General features: G+C 45.9%; 1 protein-coding gene and 1 long non-coding RNA gene across 7 annotated transcripts in view; one reads left to right on the top strand and one right to left on the bottom strand.

The window, feature by feature from the left end:
• LOC144175054 (uncharacterized) overlaps nucleotides 1-8,582 on the top strand; it is a 43,964-nt gene extending 35,382 nt beyond the window's left edge. For 3 of the 6 annotated variants that reach the window (XR_013323595.1, XR_013323596.1, XR_013323593.1), the window contains 3 exons: nucleotides 2,381-2,461; nucleotides 4,255-4,326; nucleotides 6,989-8,582. This is a non-coding gene — a long non-coding RNA (uncharacterized LOC144175054). The remainder of the gene's footprint in view (nucleotides 1-2,380; nucleotides 2,462-4,254; nucleotides 4,327-6,988) is intronic. The other 3 variants (XR_013323598.1, XR_013323597.1, XR_013323594.1) reach the window with 2 other exon arrangements.
• Nucleotides 8,583-12,419: 3,837 nt separating this feature from the next.
• Nucleotides 12,420-23,727, bottom strand: part of LOC144175052 (23 kDa integral membrane protein-like) — a 51,959-nt gene continuing 40,651 nt past the window's right edge. The window contains exons 2-7 of the mRNA XM_077704090.1: nucleotides 17,238-17,438; nucleotides 15,576-15,656; nucleotides 14,264-14,362; nucleotides 14,069-14,182; nucleotides 12,732-12,815; nucleotides 12,420-12,638 (exon numbers count right to left, since the gene is read on the bottom strand). Of these exons, the coding sequence (XP_077560216.1) occupies nucleotides 12,564-12,638; nucleotides 12,732-12,815; nucleotides 14,069-14,182; nucleotides 14,264-14,362; nucleotides 15,576-15,656; nucleotides 17,238-17,438 (654 nt within the window). The 3' untranslated portion in view covers nucleotides 12,420-12,563. The remainder of the gene's footprint in view (nucleotides 12,639-12,731; nucleotides 12,816-14,068; nucleotides 14,183-14,263; nucleotides 14,363-15,575; nucleotides 15,657-17,237; nucleotides 17,439-23,727) is intronic.

Raw genomic sequence — 23,727 nt, 5'->3', positions numbered from 1 at the left:
CTTGAAAAACCCTTGAATTCAGATGTGTCAATTTCAAGGCCTGGAAAGTCCTGGAATTTTTAAATGGTCCTTGAAAATCCTCGATTTTTTTTGGAGAGAACCAATGGCCCTGTCTTCTCACAAGAATTTAAAGTATTTGTTGTGGATTTTAGGTGTTAACAAATGTAAAGATACACTGTAAAGAACAAGTTTCAGTGTATTGTGTGAAATTACAAGTTTGGTGGATTTAAATTACAAGTTTGGTGGATTTTCATTATTACGAGGCAACATTGGGAGCAGTCACTTCTCAATCCAATTCATGTCAGGATGCAATCCAGTGAAAGCCGGCTTCTGTTCTCTACTCTATCTTGCATCTTCCATCTAGTCTGTGGCCGCTCGCTCATTGCATGTGTGCTGTGCCTCATATGCTCCATCTGCGTTTGCTTTCTTTTACGTGCAAATGGTGGACGTGTACATAGTTCATCCTGCCTTGCAGCAATACCAATACTTGCTGATTTAATTTCAACTGATACTCTTGCTGACAAAGCAGCAGATGCAGGCAACATTAACTAAGTTTTGATATCAAACAGCCTCAGCAAACACAAAGGAAAAAGAAAAATCTCTAAATACCAACTATGAAATAAAAAATAACGCTGGGGGAGCATTCATGCACCCATTAGCGCCTATCTAAATGTGCACTAGTGTGCTTAGGTATTGCGCAAGAAAAAACTTTTGCATTGTGTTGAAAAAGTTATAAATAATCCCAGATAAAACATTAGATGGGGACCTTGAAAATGTGTTTTCTGGTCCTTGAAAGTCCTTGAAAACCCTTGAATTTTCACTTTTGAAGCCTGTACGAACCCTGCAAGTGGTCCCAAGTGTTCCGGTAGCCAGTGTGAGCTATACTTACCCCAGTATTTTAAATCTCTCGTCCCCTCAAGCCTCCAGTCGAGGAGATTCTTGACAGCGATTTTCACATGTAAAGGCATTGCGGTATCCTCGATGCGGTATGCGGAGGCTCGATTCCTGGCCGCCGCGGCCGCTTTTCTGATGGAGGCGAGAAGCAAAAACGCCCATGTGTACGCAATTTCGGCTCACGTTAACCCCAGGTGGTCAAGATTATTTTGGAGCCCTCCACTACGGCGCACCTCATTGCCTGAGTAGCGTCGGCGCGTTAAACTCCATAATCATCAAGAATACGGCCGTCAGCAGATCGATCGAGCAGGAAAGGCTAAAATCCTGTTTTTCATCTGTGTGGGGACCAACGACAGTTGGTGGACCGGGCACGCAGGACCGCAGCCGCCGCAGGGGCCCTGGTTGAGGGCTTCTCCCGCTTTCAAGCGCAAATCTTTTGAATAAATGTTTTTACCACCACCACCACCACCAAGATTCCTACCTAACCTGCGCTCTACAGGGTTTCGTGCCGAATTAACAACAAGCAAACGGGCACGTTTTGTGGAACAGTGCATCTGCAAAATTAATTGCAGTGATAGTGGTTTTGGGAGGGGGACTAAAAGCTACCTGTGCATAAAGGGCTAGTTTTGAACATTCCTTTAAGTAGGAGTAAACTGCATTCACAGTGGCGTTTTCTTGGCACTGCCCAAAAGTTTATAAATTACATTATGAATTGGTGGTCATCCGATGTAATTGCATTGCCATTCATTTTGATGAGCACTGACATGAAAAATCAAGCTCACTGTATTCCCCGTTTGTTAAAAGTAAACAGAACAATAGGCTAAACAAAACTAAGCTAAAATAAGAAATTTTGCATTCATTTAAAGCAGTTGTAGATATAAATGGTTTTCAACTCTTAGATGGTGAAAATACCTGCGAGCTTGCAGGTACCTCCAGGAAATTTCGAAAGTTCCCATTCTAAGGTTAGGTAGGTTTCTCACACTTTGGGAGTTTCTGTCTGTAGGTCCTTGTGTTATCGAAGTGGCCCGTGATGAATTAGTAAAAGGTCTGAGCAATCGCTGGCACTCAGTGGGAAACCCTCCAGCATATTCGCAGCATGACCATTTTTCAGACTCCACTCGCTTGTTGCCTTGCTGCCAGTGCAGAGATGTGCGCGGAGGCAGTTTATCAGCAAGCAAAACATGAATGTTGGCCCACTGCAGTAAACAAGAAGAGTTGGCACGCCAGTGAAGTGCCACCTCTGTAGAGTTTGGGTTGCACATTTGAAGCATTCAACTGGGAGTCCTTTGTCAAAGCTGTGAAAAGGTGCGGGGTCTTCTGCTGGGCTGCTAGGGTTTGCGAATGACTACAAACCTTATTCTGAGGCTAGTAGCTCACCCGTAAGAAGTATCGCAAAACGGTACAAAAGTTTGCTGATCAGAGACAATCTGGTTCATCGGTCTTTTCTAATGCATGTGTGACCCCTTTGTTCTTCCCCTTTGAACAGTCCAACAGATCCATCTCTAGGAGTTTTTAATGGGTCACATCGGCTTTTCCCCGTCTTCCAAGAACATGGCTGGTACTTGAGGTAACCCCCGAAGTGATCTGCCGGTATTCCTTGCATTTGCATTTGTACTTGCACTCATACTTATACTGCACTCATACTTGCACTTGTACGTTGCACTTGCTGAATTTTTTATTTATGTTGCTGCGAATGACAGCAGAAGAAACATAAATCCCAGCCTTACCTAGTGCACACCCCTGCTCATTTCCATATCCGTTGTTGATGCCTGCTCACCTCACATAGAACTCTGTTGCTATGGATCAGCTTCCTTGGTCAGCTTCCAATGCTTGTGTTCTTGCCGTGTGCACTAAGACGTGCGCACTAACGGTTGGTGCACGGGCAGAAATTACTCGGTCCTGTGCCAAAGGCAGCCATGCCAGTGAAGGGTCTGCTTTACCAAGAGGGCCAAACATCATTCCAAAACACTTGGCAAAGACATGCTGTCGTAGAGATATCTACGGGGGGTCAAAGGGGGCTGTGACTCCTTCCGACATTTTTGGGTTGGTGGAGGAGGGGGAGTGGACGACGAGGCCACATTATTTGCCCGTCGTCAAGTGACGATTACCAATTCAGTGTAGACCGCCTATAATGTATGTCGTGATAGCCGCAAAAACCTCCACGATACGCGGTACCGCACTATAAACAAATAAACGAATCTAGCCACTTCGCTACCAACCTCTCAAGTAATTCTTTGTTTGTGATCAATCAAATGCGCAGCACGTAAAAACAGGCACGGTCTTTAGTTCGACTTTTTTTTTTTTTTCCACATCAGCTGCTGCTGCAGGGTCTTACAAACTGCAAGTGCAGTCTTGCAAACGCTGCACGTGGCTTTATCTTCCTTTGTTTTGTGTTTTGAGGGAGCACGGCTTCATTTCTTAGCGTTAAGGATCGGGTGCTGCCGGACAGCGTGATAAGTATGCAAGTGGGAATTATCCCCAGTTAAGTATCCCCTGGGAATTATCCCCAGTTAAGTATCCCCTGGTGGTCTAAACTAATCCGTAGCCCTCCACTGTTGCACGTCCCATACATTCCCAAGGGTAGCTGCGGTGGCTCTTAGTCATAAAACCCTAAAATAAATAAAATCATTTATTACTAGACGCACTCACTTCGTAAAAGCATCTAAACAAAGGAAGAAGGCATTGCTAAATTAATTACAATTTAAAAAACTCTATTTAGAGTGCACTTAGACTTTTTGTTATTTTAGTTGTTTTTTCTGTTAAAAATGGAGCAGGGAGCGACATGCGATATTCTGCTATTTTTGCTGCAAGGGTACAGCACTATGAAATTGTCCATTCTAATGAAGGTAGGGTTTTCCAAACTCGGTGATGTTTCTTTTTGTTGTTGTTTAGTTCCTTTTGTTGTAAAGTTGGCCCGTGATGAATTAGTAAAAGGTCTGAGCAATCGCTGGCACTCAGTGGGAAACCCTCCAGCATATTCGCAGCATGACCGTTTCACAGACTCCACTCGCTTGTCGCCTTGCTGCCAGTGCAGAGATGTGCACGCGGGCAGTTTATCAGCAAGCAAAACATAATGTTGGCCCACTGCAGTAAGCAAGAAGAGTTGGCACGCCAGAGAAGTGCCACCTCTGCCTAGTTTGGGTCGAACATTTGAAGCATCCAACCAGGAGTCCTTTGTCTCTGCTGTGAAAAGGTGCCGGGACCTTCTGCTGGGCTGCTGGTGCTTGCGAATGACTACAATCTTGATTCTGAGGCTGGTCGTTCAGATTGTTGCGAAATTTTTGCAAAACCAAGAAAAGGCCGCAAATTAAAGCCACCTGATTCACATGTGTCTTCTGCCTTTGCTTCCCTTTTTAACAGATCCATCCCTTGGGTCGTTAAATGGATTGCACCAGATCGTGTCGTCTTCCTAGAACAAGGCGAAGACTAAAGGCAAGCCCTGGGGTGACATGACTATATTGCATGTCACCAAGTGTGATACACTTATTTGTATATTGTATTTCTTCCACATGCATAGCTGTAGTAGTAGAGGCATTTAGGCTTACCCTAAATTAGTTAATGCATCCTCTCCTTTGCACTGGCATCTTACCAGTGGCGTTGTTGCCACCTGCCCATCTTACTTAAAACTTGATCGTTAAGGGGGCACACTGGTCTTAAAAACTTTTTTTTTTGCTTTCCAACTAATTTTTGATGAAACTTCATGGACTTGCTCAGTTTTTTTAGCTGAGTTCAAATATCTAATTAGTTTTTATATGAGGATGTTAGTTTCCAAGTTAATTAAAAATCTCTCTTGATTGTTTTTGAGAACAATAGGGTAAAATCATTCAGCGAAAAATTACCAGCAAGTTGTGGAGAATGAAATGTGGGACGCAGTTTTTATGTTTTGCAATCACATACAAGTTTACATCAATTCTAACTTCTAGGCTTAAACTACACCTGCTAATCAATTAAAAATAATGCTAATTAAACAACTATTGAAACACAGAATGCAAAATCTGCTTCCCTTATTGGATGGTTTAAATATTCAGCTTCACAGCTGCACTACCTGCACTAGCTGTAGCTGCACTAGCTGCACTACCAGCTGGGATGTACCTCTCAAGAATTTCCTGTCACTGCGATACCACTTGTGGCGAAGAAGTGGAGAAAATTGGGAAAAATGTTATTTTTTTATTCAAATTGGGCCTCTATGGCTTTTTTAAGTACCTGGTACTGTCCCAAGTACAAAATTTTTGGCGGAAAAACTGTGAAAAATCAAGAGAAAAGTGATACCTAGAAAGATGCTTTTTTGGGCAATTTTTCGGTCCCAAAGACCCATGTGCCCCCATAACGGGCATAGCCTTGGTCAGCTTCCAATGCTTGTGGTAATGCTGTCTGCACAAAGGGGCATGCACGAACAGTTTGCGTGCAAGCAGAAATCACACAGGCCCGTGCCAAAGTCAGGCACACCAGCTAAGTGTCTGTCTTGCCGAGAGGGCCTTACATTGTTCAAAGCACTTGGACAAGGCACAAGGTTGCTGCTGGGACAAAGGGTTGTAAGGCATTGCTGTGCTGTTGGTTTTTGTGTCGGACTATAAGTGCCATTCTGAGGCTGGATCGTATTGAAGGAGAGGAGAATACATTTGGTGGAGGGGTGCTTTCTGAAAAGCACGCACTGTTTGATGGCTTGCGTTGCAATGGAGCAGTGTCAATATAAGGTTTGTTTTAATAGGCTTTGATACTAATGAATATTGAGCTGAGGCAACATTTTACCTTGGATGGCATTAAGTCTCTACTGAAGAACTGAGTCCTCAAGTCTTGTCACACCTCCCCTACCCTGCCGATCCGAGTGTAAGGTGTGTTGGTAGCTGATGGTTAATAAATTTGGGGACTTCATTCAAAGCTTCCACACTGGTCCCAAACGTCACGGGTTATTCATTGTGGTGCTTAAAGCCTGCAGTTTGTGTTGTAGTGTGTTGTGTTGAGTTGTTTGTTTTAGCAGCTATTCTTGAGCCCTCTGGGGAGCGAAAGGGAATGTGGTTGATGAAGATGGTAGCCAAAGATTTTTAGACGCAGTGTGCCCAGACAGCAGTTAGGAAATCCCGGTTGACATTTTTTCTATCTCCGAGCTTTAGCATTGTAAAGTCACATTTTAGGATTTTCAAAATTGTGCAGTTACTGCTGGTTAACATCATATGGAAACAGCCCGTAAGGAAAAAGCAGAAGGTCTGCAAATGATCTCTGGTACAGAGTGGAACATGCGTGAACCTTCCTGCTAATTCTGAAGTTCAATCCTGTGGGAAGGAGCAATTTTCTGAGCAAAGCCCTGGAATAATGACTTGTATTTTGCTCGATATGTGAGTGCAGGTTCTCGTGTGACTTGTTGACTCTTCAGCAGGCATGTTTTGCCACGCTTATTTTAGGAGGGAAATTCAAAAGCATATTTTCACACAGGCGCATGCTGCTCCATCGCTTGCGGCCTTTATGCAGAAAGGGGAAGTGCAGAGCGGGAAGCAAGGGGTTACAACTAAGTGGGCCCAGGGGAGAGAAGTTGAGGAGGTGGGGAAAGCGCTGTGTGAGGGCACATTCTTCACTGAGTGCCTCAAAAGACACCAGCGCTCTTGGGGAAATCCTAAACTGGGGAGGTATCTTGCATTGGAAAGAGCTGGTTCTAAAGACTGAAACTTTGTGGTCATGTTATGGGCCAAATCATCACTCATGACTCAAGCTCGTATCCTTGAAGAAGCATTGCTCTTTGAGGGTAGCATAGTTATTGAGTAGAATGGTCAGGTCCTACCCAACAGGTAGCACTGCTCTTATAATATAAATGAATGACCGTGGGGCTTTGCTAACAACTATGAGAACTAGCCACTTGTACGACGTGCCGATTACCGAAAAGCAAAATAAACTAGGATTTACGGCTGTTATTTCTTAAACTCAATCTCCGTATTCAATCCTTGAAATGAACCTGCGATGCTGCAGTCTCTGCATGCTCGCTAGTGGTTTCCACTTATAGCGGAATTTCCTTAGGGAAAGAATGTTCTAAAAGCATTCTGTCAAAAAAATGTGTCTGCTTCATGTTTCACTCCTTTTGCTATTTCATTTTGATTTCTTTCAGATTAGCTAGTAAAGTGTGTGTCCGAATCCATCCAAGCCTTGTGGCAGCTAGCTGACTGGTGGCCACTTCTGTAGGGGAAGCTTGCGAGGTTCGACAGAAGCTATCCTAGTGCAGTCACTTTATTGGAACTACGAAGGTAAACTTCAATCACATTTTTTTTATTGGGCACCTCATAGTAAAAAGGCTGCGGCTTATTACCAAGCTGTGGATATTGTGTGATCAAAAGGATTTCTCAAATTTAAATTTTCTGCCCGGTGGTTTTTGCTGATTTGGCTGACATTGTTTCATTGTTTCTGCAAGTTTAGTCCCCCGTTTAGTGCCTCTCAGTGCTTCCCTTTTTTTTGTTGATTATTGTAATTTTACTGCCCTGTATATTTTTGGCTGTTGTGTAAGAGCAGAGTGATTTAGATGACTGATATAAGTGTTAAGCTAGACATTTCTGTGGCTTGTGGTTCTTCAAACAGGACATTGAAATGAAACAACCAGTGTGCCGGGAAAAAGTGTGGGAAGGAACCTTTAGCCAAGACTCACATTGAAACAGTGCGATGCTCTTTGCTGTTGGGTCTAAATCTTCCAAGCATTATCGGAAGTTTGAGGGCCACTTTGGAGCGTATGTGGAAAAGCATTTCAAAAATTTATAGGGCCAAGCCAGGGTGACTTTTTTGATAAAGGAATGCTCCTTAATATGGACAGAAAGCTCCAGGGTGCTGATAGCTGCATTTTACCAGCACTAGAGGTGGTCTTTGAAACATTTGGGCAAAATGTATGCCAAATTTGGCTGATGACACAGAAGGATTTTCGCATAATATAGTAGCGTGCCGGGAGAATGGAGATATTGTTGCAACAAAGAAGGCTAAGAAGTGTTTATTATGCTGCTATAAGGCTGATAACAACTTGCTGTCTTCTCTAGGCAAGATGAACATGAATGAAGTCACAGCGCTCTTAGACATCCACATTGTGGGTAAAGTTTTCTGGGAAGACCTTGGAGCAACTGTGCCCAACTTATCCCCACTGTAACTTGTTAGCTTGTGCAAGGAGAAGTTAGACAGAAGATTAATATGAATTTGAAGGGGACTTCAGATACATTGTACTAGAGTTAACTGTCAAAAGAAAAAATGGCACTCGTGAATTTGCCACTGAGAAACTTGTGGTTGAATTTGAAGGATACGGCTGTTTTAAAAGCAGAAGTACATCATGGACCACTTTGTCTTTTGTACTTATGGACAAAGTGCAATCTCCTCAAAGTCGCCAGCCATCATTGCCTTCTGGCTGTTGTTGAAGGGTCCAAAAAATACTTTCTCTTAAAACGGCTCTTTCCAATTTTTAAGTAAGCCCTGTGAAACTTGCCAGTCTTGGGCTTTTTCCCCACTGATTTCAAATATGCCATTATTTTTCGGGTCAGTCAATTAGTTTCCAAGGTAATTAGAGATAATTAGACATTTGTGGATGAACTATAGACAAAACAGTGATCGTCATAAAACTGTAATCGTTGTAGTATTTTCGATACTATGAACCTTGGTGAATACAATAACAGAATTGGGTTTCTGATGCACTGCTTGGAACTAATTTTACAGCTCATTAAACTTTGGTGTTTGAAATGTGCATTCAAAATGGTTCCTTGGCACTGGTACCACCAAAATTTCATGAGCTGTAAAATTGGTTCCAAGCAGTGCATCAAAAACACAATTCTCTTATTGTATTGTATTCACCAGGGTTCATAGTATCGAAAATACTACAAAGATTACGGTTTTATGACTATCATGTCTAATTATCTCTAATTATCTTGGGAACTAATTGACTGACTCGAAAAAATAATGGCATATTTGAAACCAGTGGGAAAGAAGCATCAAGACTGGCAAGTTTTACAGAGCTTACTTAAACACTAAAATTAAGAGCAGTGTCCGCCCCTAATATCAATGATTCGTTCCAAACCCTCATTGGTGACATTAGTCCTGTCACGGGAAGCGGTAGCATGCCAGTGCCAGTGGATTACCACGATGGAAACATTTGCATCTGCCTGGACTTGGACCTAGTGTTCTTCTTAGCTGTTCAATGTTTTCAGGCTGCAAAAGTGCATAGTGCTGATGGAGAAAGGACTGTGTCAGTGATAAAAATTGCATGAAGAACGTTCTATTGTTCTCTATAGATCCCAGCTGTGTAATACCAGGTGTACTACACTTGCAAATTAGAATTAGGATGTGTGTGATGGATGGATTGCTCGCCGAAGTTGGGGATTGTGAGAGCAAGGAGAATGTGCAGGATCTGGATGCGACAAGCTCGCACTTGAATAGCATTGTAGCATCACTAAACAGCTGCAGAGCGACATTCATAGTCTGGACAAAAGAAAAAAAAAATCATTTCCACCGGGAAATTGTCACACATCGCTTGAGCTCTTGCCCGATTGGCTAGCTTGATTCGGGGACAAAAGCCATGACTCTGCTTCTGTGGAAGCTTTTGAATGAAATTGTGAGGCATTGTGAAAATGGCAGTGGTGATAAGTGTGTACAGACAAAAGCGTCTCAGTTTTTAGACACTTTTCTAAAATTAGAATCGTAGGGGGGCAAAGGGTACAAACTTCATCACCTGACTCCATACATTCACGTTCTTCGCCGTACAGTCGTGTACAGATGAAACACGAACACAAGAATGTGAACCAGCAGTCAAATAGCGCGGGGCTTAATTACAAAAGCAAAGTTGGGAAATGCGGCTTTCCAATATATTTTTTTTAAACTTTCACGGATGGCATTTTTCGATTTTGCGTGTTCTGGTTGATATTTTTGTGTTCGCATTCAATGTGTCCGTGGCTATATGTACATTCACCACGCTTCAAGTAAGCATGAACCATTCAGTTTCCCCAGTTCATTTTCAAGTCTGGGAATAGAGAAGAAAAATGACGTATTGATGTATTTGCAACGTTTCCGGTCAAACAAATGGAACTCTGCCGCCTATGCACTCAAGCTTGTTAAACGGTTGGAGGCAAATGAGCGTAATGGAAACAGCCATGTATGCACAGAGAATGATGTCGACTGTTGGTCTGGAGGAGGTGGGCAAGAAAACTGATCAAAGATTCCGGTAGGCAGATTACCGTAGGCAGATCCAGATTCCAGTAGGCAGAGCGAAGCTTGCGAACGCCAAACCCACCACCGAGTGTGGATTTTTCGAAAAGAATGCTGGTCAACTGCACATGAAACTAAGGGCAATGGGAATATCAACTGCAGTAAAAGCAGTGGACAAACTTCAGGCATGCTTACAAGGGAATAGAAACAGATGTTTTTATAATTTGAGCTTGCACTAAATCGGCAGTCTCAATGACTGCTCTCCAAGTGTTCTGGCTGTGCTTGCCGTTGGCTGTTAGTGTTTTGTTTCAATGGTTTGTCCCCACATTGTGTGGCAACTTTAACTTATCTTGATAAGATGGTGCGTCTTTTCCTGTACTTTCTTCTCTTTATGGTACCCAACAGAGTTTTGCTGCCTTTTTTTAATTTAAGTGGTTTGTGAACTTTCTTGGTTTTTGTTTGCATCATATAAGCTGTCATTGTTTGTACCAAACCTTTCTTGTTATTTGTATGGTGTTTATTTTGTGTTGTATTTTGTATTGCATTGTGCTGTACTGTATTTTGTGGTGTTTGTTAAGTGCTGTGGGGAAGCAACTAACACCTCTCAGTTGTGCAACTTAAATAAATTTGTAGCATTCACATCTGGCTTCTTGTGGGTAATTTAACTTCATCAGTTTTTTTTGGGCATAATAAATGAACGGAAGTCGATTCATTTGCAGAGAAGCTACTTCAGGAAATTTTCTGACTTTACTAAACAGCTGTACATTATTGTATGTGTTAAATCACAGATTATTCTGGATGTGATGAAAACAAAATGGGCAGTTTTTTTTTTTTTTTCTTTTAAACAAGCGTTGAATCTTCAAGGGGAATGTTAGGTTGCGAAGGCTTTTACCCCCTTTTGTCCTAAAGCTGTCACAGTTGTTACACCACTCGTAAGTGATTCCTGAAATTTACCGTGCAGTAAAAACCGCCAGAAAGAGCTTTCTAAAAAATTGGCCGCATATCTGCTCACTTCGGTGCAAATGTTGTCAAAAGACGGTACTCTTTTGCTGTCTCTACCACGTAAATGCCTGTCTTTCTTTCCCGCTCAGCATCTCTCACTCTTCACCTCTTGTTTCGCTCTTCCAATGATGAGCACCAGAAGATTTGGTAAAGCCATTTCAATTTTTGCGTGAACTTGGAACACCGCCACATGGTCCAGGCTTGTCACGTGCTCTGTTTGTATATTTGGCTCAGAATATTTTTTTATTTCTGTCGCAAATATCAAGCAAACATTTTCTTTTTCAATGAAAGAACACTGCCAGTTCAAGTTGTGTGTCGGTGTTTTGTCTAAAATTTTCTTAATGTTTTCTTTTTGCTGAATATGTTGGCAAGTATGAAGTGTGCTTCCAGATTTCGTAGTTTGGAAAAGTTTTGCCCATGTATAAACCTCCCATCCAAGTAGTCCTTTAATTATGGCCAGAGGCCATATGTTATGGCCAGGATGTTAATTATAACATCCTGGGGTAGCTCTTACGCCACCCATTTGTCTCCCCTCGTTACATTACAGAAACAAGCTATTCGCGTCATCAACTCTGCACCCCGTCGATCTTCTTCCTTTCCACTATTTCAACAACTTCGGGTTTTGCCTCTAGCTCAGATTTATCGGTACAGCCTCGGTATCTTATTTTTCAAAATTCTTAATCACAAACTCGTATTAGAGGTTTTCCCAGTTCGCATGATTACTAATACGAATAACACGCGTTTTTCGAGTCAAAACAATTTCTTGCTTCCTAAGATTCGAACTAATTATGGTAAGCATACAATACTGTTTTCAGCTATATCTTTTTGGAATTCTTTACCCAGCTATATTAAAACAAATTCTTTCTATAAGTTCAAAACTGTACTTAGGAACTACCTGCTTGACATTTAAATTTCTTGTGGTATATTAATGTTCCATTTTTATTGTATCTCGTTGTTTATATTTTGCTTGAAATCTACTACTTGTTATAACTGTATCTAAAGTTCTATTTAGTTTTATATTTTGTCTCTGAAAACATAGTTATGTATTGTTCAATAGTTCTGTATAGTTTTATAGTTTGGCTTTGTATATGTCGTTCTTTATGGTTCAATAGTTCTGTATACCTTTTTATTTTTTTTTAACGTCGCTCGTAATATTTTGTGTATCGTCATCGGAGGTCCCGCGTACGGCTTCGGTCTTGGGACCTCCGTCTGTATTACAACCCATATGTCAATATGTATACATCCCTGAATAAAAATTGAATTGAATTGAATTGAATTGAGGGCTGAATCAAGGGACTGACAGACATACAGACCAAACTTTTCGGGTGTAAGTTGCCCGAGAAATACTATCTTCTTAATAACGACAGCTCTGATGGCTTTCTGAACAATCTTTTATTTCAGTCTCCTTTGAAAAGAAGTTCGAAGCACGCAACGTGACCACTGTGTGCCCGCGTGTTGTACACCGTGGCAGATATCCGCAAGGGTTTCGAAATTCCCGCCGCACTCTGGGCTGGTCCTCAGACGGCCGTGATCTTGGGCCGTGGCCTGCCCGCCAGCCTCAGTATGTAGATGGCGCTGGCTATGCTGAACAGCTGCAGAAAGGGGAAGGGGGACGTCAGCTCAGAGTTTGATGGCATTTCTGGTCAAAAAGGGACTCGAGAGTTGAGGGTGAAAGTTCAACGCACCTGAATGAGAAGTAGGAAGAGGCAGACAAGGCCAACAGCAAGGCTCTTGCCCATCAGGAATCTCCTCATCGCTCGACCGCAGCCCTGTGTTGAGTACACGGCGGTTGTGCTGTTAGCTTAGCACGCAAAACTGCAAGGTTATCGCTACACCGTTTGCAACATTTTATTTTTTAAGTGCAGAGCACTTAAGGGGCTCGCCTTGTCATCGTAGCTCGCTCGCTGGACCCAAGTAGACCCACACGGTGTTCTGTCGTCGCGGCGTAACCCAGAGGCTTTGAAAGCCAAGCGGTTTATATAGTCATTAGCGTTCGAAACTCGTGAGCCGCTGGCGCTTTTCATACATCTCCCCGTTGTTTAGCGCGAAGAAAACTGCAGGTATATTTGAGGCAAAATATACCTAATTAATCAGCAGTGCCCATGTTCATTTAGTTAGGAACGCACATTGGGTTGGTTTTTACCATAGTAAGTGAAAAAAAGTGGCAGTGCGATGCCGGCCCGTGCGGGAGGAAAAGCAAGCACAAAAAGAACAGAACTCCCGCTGGCGCAGTTTCAGGCAGGGGACGCACAAGCACTGCGAAGGCGGGAAATTGGAATTGCGTTGGGTGGCAGCAGTGAGCAGATAACGGCACTACACCCCATTATGACGAATCACTGCTCTGCACTTCCGACAGCCTTCACATTAAGTGGAACGGCTTTAAATTTTTTTCTGTTGTTCGTTTAATTGCATTTTAAACAGTTTGTAATGCATTATCAAGTGAGAACCTCAAACTTCCATTTGGCCTCTTATAACAACACCGACTGCTTGCCACTGAGCTTTTCTTAGTGTAGCTGTGAACTCTGTGGGTGTGTGTAAGTACAAACTGCTGCTTGAAAATGACAGCAAGCTACTGTTTTCTCAAAAGGTCTTAATTTCATACGTAAATTTATTCTGCAAAATAACAAAAAAAGCCTTAAATATGATTTCTCCTCCTTTTAAAATTACGGTTGAAACACGTCACACGAGAAAGGCAGGCCGTGCTTAATCCTCTATTAAGTGGCTTTTGTAAACGCTATAAACTATCTTTTTGCTATTTGTTTGTTGTGCGGACACGTCTTCCGATTGCCGAGTTGGCTTACAAATATGCTAGAGCTCAATAATCTTCAGAGTCTTTCTGCGGGCCATCACTGGACATTTCACTTGTATTACGCATGCAACCTTCACGTTTAACTTTAGTTGCTGCTCTCTGTTTTTTGCGTGCTTGAATGTTTGTCGTTTCTCCGTCGCGCCACACACAAACGATGTTATGAGAATACCGACAGATCTGCCTAACGTTACCGCAACACATCCCCGTACTAACCTCCTGATACACTGATACAGTGTCCTTCACATCGTCGTAGTAGATGCAGCTCCCCATGTAGTCCATCTCCAACGTCTCGTAGTCCTTGGGCCCCACACCACCGCAACACTGGAGCTGCACACAATAGTTAAGGCGAAGGTTGCTGCTTGTAGGATCGCAAGTGCTTTCCACACCACCTGGGCTCCGTCTGCTCACCTTGAACTGAATGTTGTCCAGGAAAGATTCAACATCGACGAAAGCGCTTTTTGACTTTGTGACGAGCCTTCTGAATGCACCTGACAGGTAGTTGTCTACCTGTAAAAGGAGAATGAATCGACGCCAAAGTGAAAGCTGCTGGGGAGGCCTTTTCGTGTTGACAATTACAGAGTTACAGTTGATCCCGCATATATCGAACCTAGATATATCAAATTATTGCATATATCGAACAGTCCAAACATCGCCTTGGAAATCCTATGCAAAAGAAAATATTTTATATATCGAATTGTTGATATACTGAACTTTTTTGCGATCCCCTTAAAGTTTGGTATATCCGAGATCAGCTGTACAAGTCAGAGTTTCAGGTAACTGTTTGAATGCATTTCTTGGTAACACTGAATTTTAAAAATAGGGTACTGGATGAATTCCTGTCAAAGGGAATCATTTATTGGAATAAGTAGCCATGCAAATCCAAATCATAGTTAATAATTAGCGTTATTTTCGAGCCCTGCATGTTGGCCTGAAAACTAGAACACCTGTAAGACGCACCTGCTTCAGAAACTACTCGATTCTGTGTTGCTCCCAAACGGGCTAACGAAAGTAACAAGCTTGTCATTGTATTTGCGTGGTTGAATGCAGCTACGAGCTGGCAGGGTTTCAGGTAGGAGGGTTGATGGCAATTGCCATACTACGTATATGGCCCGGATATATTCTACATGTGACCCCGGATCCCAACCATGAGGCAGAGATAATTAGAAGGATAAGAATGGGGTGGAGTGCATTCAGCAGGCATTCTCAGATAATGAATGGCAGCCTCCCATTGTCCCGGGAGAAGAAAGTATGACAGCTGCATTTTACCGGTCCTCACTACGGGGCAGAAACGTGGAGGCTCACTAAGAGGGTTCAACTTAAATTGAGGACGACTCAGCAGGCAATGGAGCAGAAGATGATAGGTGTAACATTAAGGGACAAGAAGAGAGCGGAGTGGGTCAGGGAACAAACGCATGTTAAGGACATATTAGTACGTGGGCAGGGCATGTAATGCGAAGGCAAGATAACCGTTGGTCATTAAGAGTAACAGAGTGGATCCCTAGAGAAGGCAAGCGTGGCAGGGGGCGGCAGAAAGTTAGATGGGCAGATGAGACCAACAAGTTTGCGGGGATAAACTGGTCGCAGTTAGCACAGGACTGGGATAATTGGAGATCTATGGGAGAGCCTTTGCCCTGCAGTGGGCATAGATAGGCTGCTGCTGCTGATGATGATTATGATGATGATATATGCTTGAAATGGCTGGTGTAATCGCCAAACGTACCGCTTCCTGTTTGGCGTGCCTCCACACCAGGCCCATAATAGCCAGCTCGAGAAGAATGAAGAACAGCATGAAGGCTGTGTACTGGTGGAAAAGAAAACAGAACATGGGTTAGAATTCGGGTGGTTGGTGAAAAGAGAGCAGGTCAAGCACGTTATCTGGCAGAAATTATACTGTGTTATATGATTAGATTTTTGTTGGTAAAAGGCCAAGCAAGAAGCATTGTGTTAAGGGTGCAAGTGCTGGATAGTGATTCTTGAAAATTTATCTAGCACTGCTCTGAGGTCTCCTTCAAAAAATGACCTGAAAAATTTTAAATGTCCAAAAATGTATAATTTATTGGTAGTTTTATTTACTAAAAAGGGTCCCACTTATAAAATGAAGCTGCCCCGAATCCAGACTGAGTTTTGAAGTCGTGCACGCCGCAGCTTGAACCCGTGTCGACAGGGATTTATAACCCCCCCCCCCCCCCCCAACACCCCTTCCAGGGGGATGTCAACACCCCCCAAAAAGGATTCCACAACCACGAGCACCCCAAGAATTTATACACCCTCCCCCCCCCCCTTCTCCCCCCCTAAAAAAATTGAAATTCAATCGAAATCCTGGATAAACCCCTGCATGTCGAAATTATGAGTAGGGCAAGAATTTTCGTTGCCGCAAATTGCGTCTATTAGTTCAACCTGTAATTTGTGTGGCTATAATATGCATGTGCATATACTGGTGGAAATTTTGCTTTTACGTACTTGCACTGCTGGTTCACTGCACATTTGACATGAATGAACCTTTCAATAAAATTGAGAGATGTGCTGTATGCATGAAATTTGAATAGGATGGTATCCGTGATAGTTCCTCTACATTGCTGACGTAGGGAACAACGTACCCTTAGGGAGCTATGTAGAGCCATAGAGGAACATTATGCATGTAGGGGTTCTCTGATTTAACTCTCTAATTTTGGTTATGTTCAGAACAAAGAGGCCATCTAGTGTGGGTAAAGGGGATAGGAAGACTTCCCCCTTTCCCACTCTCCATTCTTTGCATCTGCCACTAGTTCAGAGAAAATCAGTAAATTACACCTGGTGAGCGTGGTGCCAGTCGGTGGCCAAAAAATATCCACCCACCACAATAACCTTTAAATTATTGTTGGTTGATTGAAACTGATGGCTTCATTAAGGTTGTTGGCTTATTTAACTGTTGTGATTTGTCATTTTATGATGCCTTGGAAGAGATTCCAGCTTTATCTATGCACGTACGTCTGCTGGGACGTTAAGGCCACAGTGGTATTACAGCTGATATGCTGTAAAACAAAGAGCCAGTCTTTTTTCTACTTCATGTTTCGTAGACCACTAGCAAATCTCCTTTAGGTGTCCTAATTCGCAGCTCTCCACTGCGGCGCGCCAAGCCTCAATTTAATGAAGTTACCTTCGTTTATACCAGAGTAAGTCTTATACCGTTAAAAAAATAACTGCACTTTATGCACCCAAATAAGGGTAGGAGGCTGCCTTTCCTGCACTCCTTTGCCGACGCTCTCACAAGCTTGTGTTTCTCGAATTAATATTCCATCCTTGTGCATGTTGAAAAGGCCGTCGACGGGTCGGGGCGTTCTTCCTCTCTGCTAATTTGTCAGTTTGTCATAACAGCATACGTGCGTGGCATTAATATACCGACCGCAAGGAGGAGCCGCTTGTTGACGAGGAAGGCGCCCCCGCAGCCGAGGAAGCCGACCAGGAGCAGGCAAGCCCCGACGAACAGCGTCGTCACGCTGGCCGTCCAGTAGTTGTCGAACACGGAGAAGTACTCGGCGATGCGCCGCACCTCCACGTCCGTCCGCAGCAGGCCGCCCAGCGACAGCAGCGCGATGCCGAACACCTGGGAAGAACGTCATTAGGCTTAGCGACAGCGCGGGAGCCGCATTTTCTGTAGACACTACTAACGGACGCCGAAAAATAACCGCCGAGTGGTAGCTGTCCATGAACATGGAAAACGCTTGGGAAGACGAAGATCTGTTTTGCAATCAGTGCCTTTTTGCTACCTTTTTTCCGCGCCGTGGGCTCGGGCTCGAGCCCGGGTTTTTTTTCGCTTCGTCCCCACGGGAGGTACTACAAACGTATGGGGCCCGTAAAAGCCGCGGGTCTGTCAGCCCGCTCTGGTTACAAACCCCTGCTCGCTCGCGCCGTGGGCTCGGGCTCGAGCGTGTTTTTTTTTTTTTTTTTTTCGCTTCGTCCCCACGGGAGGTACTACAAACGTATGGGGCCCGTAACGGCAGTCCGTAAAGGGGAGGGCTCGAGTCCAAGCCCGCGGCGCGAGCGCTCAGGGGTATAACCAGAGCGGGCTGACAAATCCGCGGCCTTTACGGGTGATACGAGCTAATCAACAGAGGGCAGTCCTGGTCTGGCAACCATGGTAGCCCCGCGAAAAAATGGCGGGAAAATTTGCGGGTACGCCAGCCGAAATGCTACCGATACTCCTCTGTGTAGTCGGAGGCAGTGGCGCAGTTCTAGACAGCCATAACAGGGGGAGCTGAATGCGGGATGGGGACTTCATTACCAAGAGAGCGAACGTTGTCCATTGCAAGCTTAACTGCGCCAAATCACAAGGCATACCTCTCCGCGGTCTAGGCGTTCGCTTCCCCGTCCCACAGGTATCCACAAGGCATACCTCTCCGCGGTCTAGGCGTTCGCTTCCCCGTCCCACAGGTATCCACCACTGCCTAGTGGGGCACCAGGCACACGCATTAGCACGTTGTTAAAACTCGTATAACGGACGTTTGCACACATGCACATCGCGACCAACTGATATCTCACAGAGTATGAAAATAAGCAGCTAAAGTACATTTGGAGAACAAGTTCATTGCCTTTATTCCTGTACTTTAACGTTATCTTATCGTCATGATACAACAGTTTTATCTTATTGACGCGTATGTTTTTTTTTTTGTTTTTTTTTTTGCGACAGATCTGGGCAGCGAGGGTTGTGGGTGCGATTGGACGGACTCAATGGGAAACGCTTTCGTCGTGTGGTAGACATCAGGACGGCGATGATGATGGTGAACATCAGCAGCCTGTCGATTATGAAGATGAATGTGACCGGCTCAGCTAGCCGCGTCACCCGCAGATGCCCAAGGGTGATATGCCTATTTTGCGTCGAAGGGCCGCCAAACACACCTGAGACCAGCAGCGCTTTCCTAGTGGCTGAAGACTTTTCTTCGTCCAAGCAGGGCTGCTTTCCTCAGAGCCGGAGACTTCGATCTCCGATCTATGCGGAATCGTTGAAACCGAAAGATGGCGATAATTGCGGCCGGGCCTCCTTTCGGTGCTGCTGCGTCTGGCCTCGTTCGCGAGAATCTGGCAACGGGGAGAGGTAGCGAGAGGCTTTCCGGCATTGCACATTTCACGGGGGAAATTTCCTTTTTCTTGTCCGTACATTGCGTTTCTTGTGGAGAAGGAACGCTACCAGGGGCTCGACGCGCAGACTGCGGAGTTTCGTCAGGACGAAGCCGCGGTGCCTCGCAAGCGACGTCGGACGCTGAACGGGTGGTGTTCCTTCCCTCGGTACCAGGGTGCGCGATCCCGGGCCTTCGTTGTACGAACTCCGCCCGGGTGATGACATGGCGCGAAGACAGAGCGTGCGAGGCTCGTTGTTTCCGCGGTGTGTCATGTAGCGGCAGAGCGGTCGCCTGCGTGGCGCCAGTATGTTCCAGGCAAAGACTCCAGTTGGAATTCGGACGACGGCAGTGGGCCTGGACTCGAGGGTGGCAGCTCGACCGACTCGGGTTCGAATGCCCTTCGAGAAGGTAATTCTTGGAGGCTTCCATCTGCTCTGTCCCTGCTGAAAAAAAGGAACTTGAGAGGACGGTGTTCACGACGTGCCATGGTGGAACGGTTGCATCAGCCTGAGCCGTCATTGGCGAAGTCGCATCTTACACGTGGGGCCACCAACAACGCATTTAAAGACAATAGTCTTTCTTGGGCTGCTTAAACCCAGAAATTGTGGTCTGTGTGTATGTCTGTCTGTGACTCGATTCAGCCACCCGGCCAAAGTAAAACAAGGCCTGCGCAATAGTCTTATATAGTCACAGCTAAATATACCCGTCTAAGTCCGGTCTAATGTTCATACTTGTCAACATTGTTGAAGAAGAACAATACGTTAAAGCAAATATAAGACAACAAATTAAGACAGAAGTGATATTTGCAGTGTTCCTTTAAGAATCATACATGCTTGATTTTTGCTAAATTAAATACTTCAACTGCAGAAAAAAATTCACCCCGCCGTCGCCTGCTGTCGCCCGCGCCACTATATATCTTCTGGCGCCATTTTAAGAAATCAACCGGCAACAGTTACGAAAGGTTCCACTAGATAGGTTCCACGTTCTGCTTGGAACGCACGTGGAGTAGGGCAACGTGGTTCTATCAACGTTGAAGTAGGGCACCACGATTCGCGCGCGTCTGCGCCGTACGGCAGCGTGGGCATCGCGACACCGTGTCTGGAGCAGTGGAACGCGGTAAATTTAACCTTTGGCGTCTTTACCTTGGGAGGAGCGCGACGTAAGAGGACCAACATGAGAGGTGAGCGGGAAAGTGAAGGGTGCATGGCATTTACTTGGCAGAAGTCGATAAAGTCTATCGTCTTTTGTCGACATTTGCAACGAAAGGAGCAGATACGCGGCCATTTTTTGCCCGTATTTCCGCGCCTGAAGTCGGCTGAACGGCTGCACCGACTCCCAGGTCTGTCTTGATGCTTGGGTGGCACTTCGGCCTCTTAACTCTGTACGACCGTGTCGCGCTGCTTGTGCGAGACTGCGGGACGTGTGAAGTGTGCGACCGACTGAATTGACAGGTCCTTCCAAAATGGCGCACCGTGCTTGCTCGTGGAGCATGCGGGGCTGGTCGTTTGCCGCAACGTACCCATTTTGGGCAAGGCAACTAAAACTTAGTCCGGAGTGACATTTTGCTTTTTTAAAAAAAAAAACTTGTACCCGGTTATGAGTTTGCATTTCGGACTTTGGCTCAAGTTGCATGGGAGAGGAGGAGGAATAAACTTTTATTAAACAGCAAGGTGCTGGTGTCAGGGGCACCCGCCCGGTGAGAGGAGTCCTCAGTCCAGGACCCCTTGGAGTCAACCGGCCTTCTTCGCTCTTTCGACCAACGTTTGCTGGTCGGATAGGTCAGAACTGGTCAGCATCTCCACCCACTGCTGAAAGGAGGGATTGGGGTTTGGTGTGAGAAAGCTTCGCGTTTTAACCTCCTTTCTCTGAAGAAACGGGCTTTGATTTGTGGTCCATTCTATTCAATTCAAGGCTTCGCTCCTACGAGGAAGATCCACCGAGAAGCCGCATCGCGCCATCGCACCGAGCTTTTGATTTGCGAGAAGCCATTGACGTGCGGGTGCATGAACTGGGGAAGACATAGAGCTTCTCACTATAGCTATGGGACGGTACTATGGGTCCGGGTGCACGGGGACAGCGTTGGCACCGATTATGATGATAATGACCTTCACAAAATGGCGGACGACACCCACGCGTTCACTCATTCATCGTTTTATTTGTTTTATATAGCGGGGAGTTTTTAGGGACTGCAAGACAACTGCTAATCCTGGTGGGCGGAGCTTCGCTTTCTAAAATGGTGAACTGCATGTGCAGGTCTGACCTCTCGCCAGGACTTGCCGGCTGGCCGCCTTCCTCGCGAATCACGTGGTTTGGACTAGTGCACTGTTGCTAGTCGTTCCATCTATTGCTTTTCAAATAAACATTAATTTTTTCTTTCCGTCCCGACTTTATTGCGTTCTCCCGTAATAGAAAAATTGGTTAACCCAAGCCTGCGTTATTGGGAGCTTGTTCTACAATTCCTTCCGAAGGTGCGAGCAGTTTTCAACGTACTGGCATTAAAGGACGCCAGCGATAAGCGTCCACTTTCGTTACACCAGGGGGAGCGTCCTGTACGGAGTCGAAACAAAGAGGCGCTCCCGACAGCATCAGCGCTGCCAACGTGGACGACGAAATTAATTCGCCTGAAAACGAGCTTCTGCTCCGCCACCGAAACATCCGGATCCAGGCGGGTTCCGCGCCGCCGGAACAAGAAGACAGTGGCCATCGTGGTCGTCGCTCCTTTCGGTGCTGCTGCGGCTGGCTTCGCCTGCATGAAGCTCGCTACCGAGGGAGCTGACGAGAAGCTTTGCGGCATTGCACATTTCGCGGGTGTTTCCGAGTGCTGTTCCGCTTTTCTTGTTCGCAGATAGCGTTCCTTGTGCGGCACGAGTGTCATGAGACTGGCCGTTCCCTGGCGCCAGACTTGCCCGGGTGTTGGTGACGTGGCCGACGCCGGCATTCCTCGTGGTGGTGACGTGAAACGAGATGCTCTGTCGACATCAGCGGGTCGTGTGAGCGCGTTGTTGCTGCCTTCACGCGGTACCAGGCGCGGAAGGTCCGATACTTGTGCAGTACCGGTTTCATCTAGGCAAGGACTCGCGTAGGAAGCTTCTCTTTTGTCCTCTCCGGCCTGTGTCCGCGGCACTGGTGCTAAACTTGAAGACGGCAGCTTGGCCGACTCGAGTCCGGAATGCTCCTCGATGAGAACTGTCTCCGTCGAGGAGAGGTGATTCTCCAGAACGGGCGAATCGGACGCCACTCGCTGGATTAAACCCATCAGCTCGGAATTCGCCGCTTGCACGATGGTGTCGCTGACGATGAATAGGTAGGGCCGGGTCTGGTTCCCTTTGGGCAGCGTTGCGTCCTCGAAGTGTGTGTGCAACCACTTGTCGCAGCTTCGCGTGCTAGGGTCCAGGCGGGTGGCAGGAGTGTGGAAGGCGTGCGTCCGACGCAGTTGGCAGACTGTTCCAAAATGGCGCACCCTGCTTGCTCGCGGAGCGCGTGCAGACCGTGCAGACCGTGCACTGGCCCGTTCTTCATTATCCTCTGCTTCCGAGTCTGAAGACACGTTGAACGACAGCTCAGCGCTTCCCTGGGTGAAGACACTGCAGAACGCCCGCCTTCCGACCTGAATGACATGCAGTCGGTGACTTCAGTTTCAGCCAGCTTCTTTGAGTCAATTTGTCCCGTGCTTGCCTAGCGTCACTAAATACAGGCTTTTTATTTAGTCACGCTATGCTTTCCCATGTTTGCTCGGTGCATGGGGGGGGGGGGGGGGGGAGGGGGGGGGGTGTGGCAACTGCGGACCGGCTTTTGTTAAATGGGGCCTACGGGGAGTTTCGCAACTGGTGCATAAACTCCGCGTGTGGACTAGGTCTAGAAACACGGGGACAGCGTTGGCACCGATGATGATTATAGTAATCTCACACAACACGTACGGCGGAAGCCGTTCACGCGTTCATTCATTCGACTTTTCTTTCTTTTTTTCAGTCTGCAGAGCGGCGCAATTGTTTCGGAATCGGGAAGATGTAATTTCAAATCGCGTGGGCCCGAATTTCCCTTTATAGAATGGTGTACTGCATGCGTTGGTTTAACCTCTCGTTAAGGCATGAAATGGGTCTTGAGCTAAGGTTGAGGACGTCGCCGACAAGCACCGGGCTTTGCGAAGCACGAGGTTTAGACACCTGAACTGCCGCATTAAGTTCTCGTGTATTGCTTCGTAAATGAACAGACACATTTTTCCCTCCCTACTTTCCTTTATTGCGTCTTTTTCGAGTCATTTAAGCGACAGATGACCCAATCCGTAAGAAATATCTAACTCTTTTTTCTAAATACCGAACAAAAATGTGAGCCATTCTTCACAACGTATTGACATCACAGGACGCCAGCGATAAACGTCCACTTCCATTTCGCGGGGAAGAGCGTGCCTTTGGGCGTCGAAGGAAGCAGGCGTCCTCCGCAGCAGCAGCGCTACCAAAGCGCAGGGCGGAATTCCTTCGATCAAACAGCAGCTCCTACCGCACAGCCACAGCCTTTGGAACCCGACAAGTTGGACGCAAGCGAAGCAAGAAAACGGTGGCCATCGTCGCCGCGGCTATTTTTTCTGCTGCTGCGACTGACTTCGCCTGCGTGAAGCTTGCAACCGGGAGATGTGGCGGGAAGCTTTGCTGCATTGAGCACTGCGCGGGTCTTCTGCGATGTTTCTCTCTTTTTGTACGCTTCTGGCGTTCCGTGTGGGGCACGTACGTTGCCAGGGGCTCGACGCGCAGTCTGCAGAGTTCCGACAGGACGCTTGGG

This window comes from Haemaphysalis longicornis, unplaced genomic scaffold, assembly GCF_048455015.1.
Source record: "Haemaphysalis longicornis isolate Haplotype H1 unplaced genomic scaffold, Haemaphysalis longicornis Haplotype H1 scaffold_3, whole genome shotgun sequence".
In the NCBI taxonomy this organism is placed as follows: Eukaryota; Metazoa; Arthropoda; class Arachnida; order Ixodida; family Ixodidae; genus Haemaphysalis; species Haemaphysalis longicornis.
The sequence above is the reverse complement of the archived record's forward strand: the minus strand, read 5'-3'. Positions and strand labels throughout refer to the sequence as shown.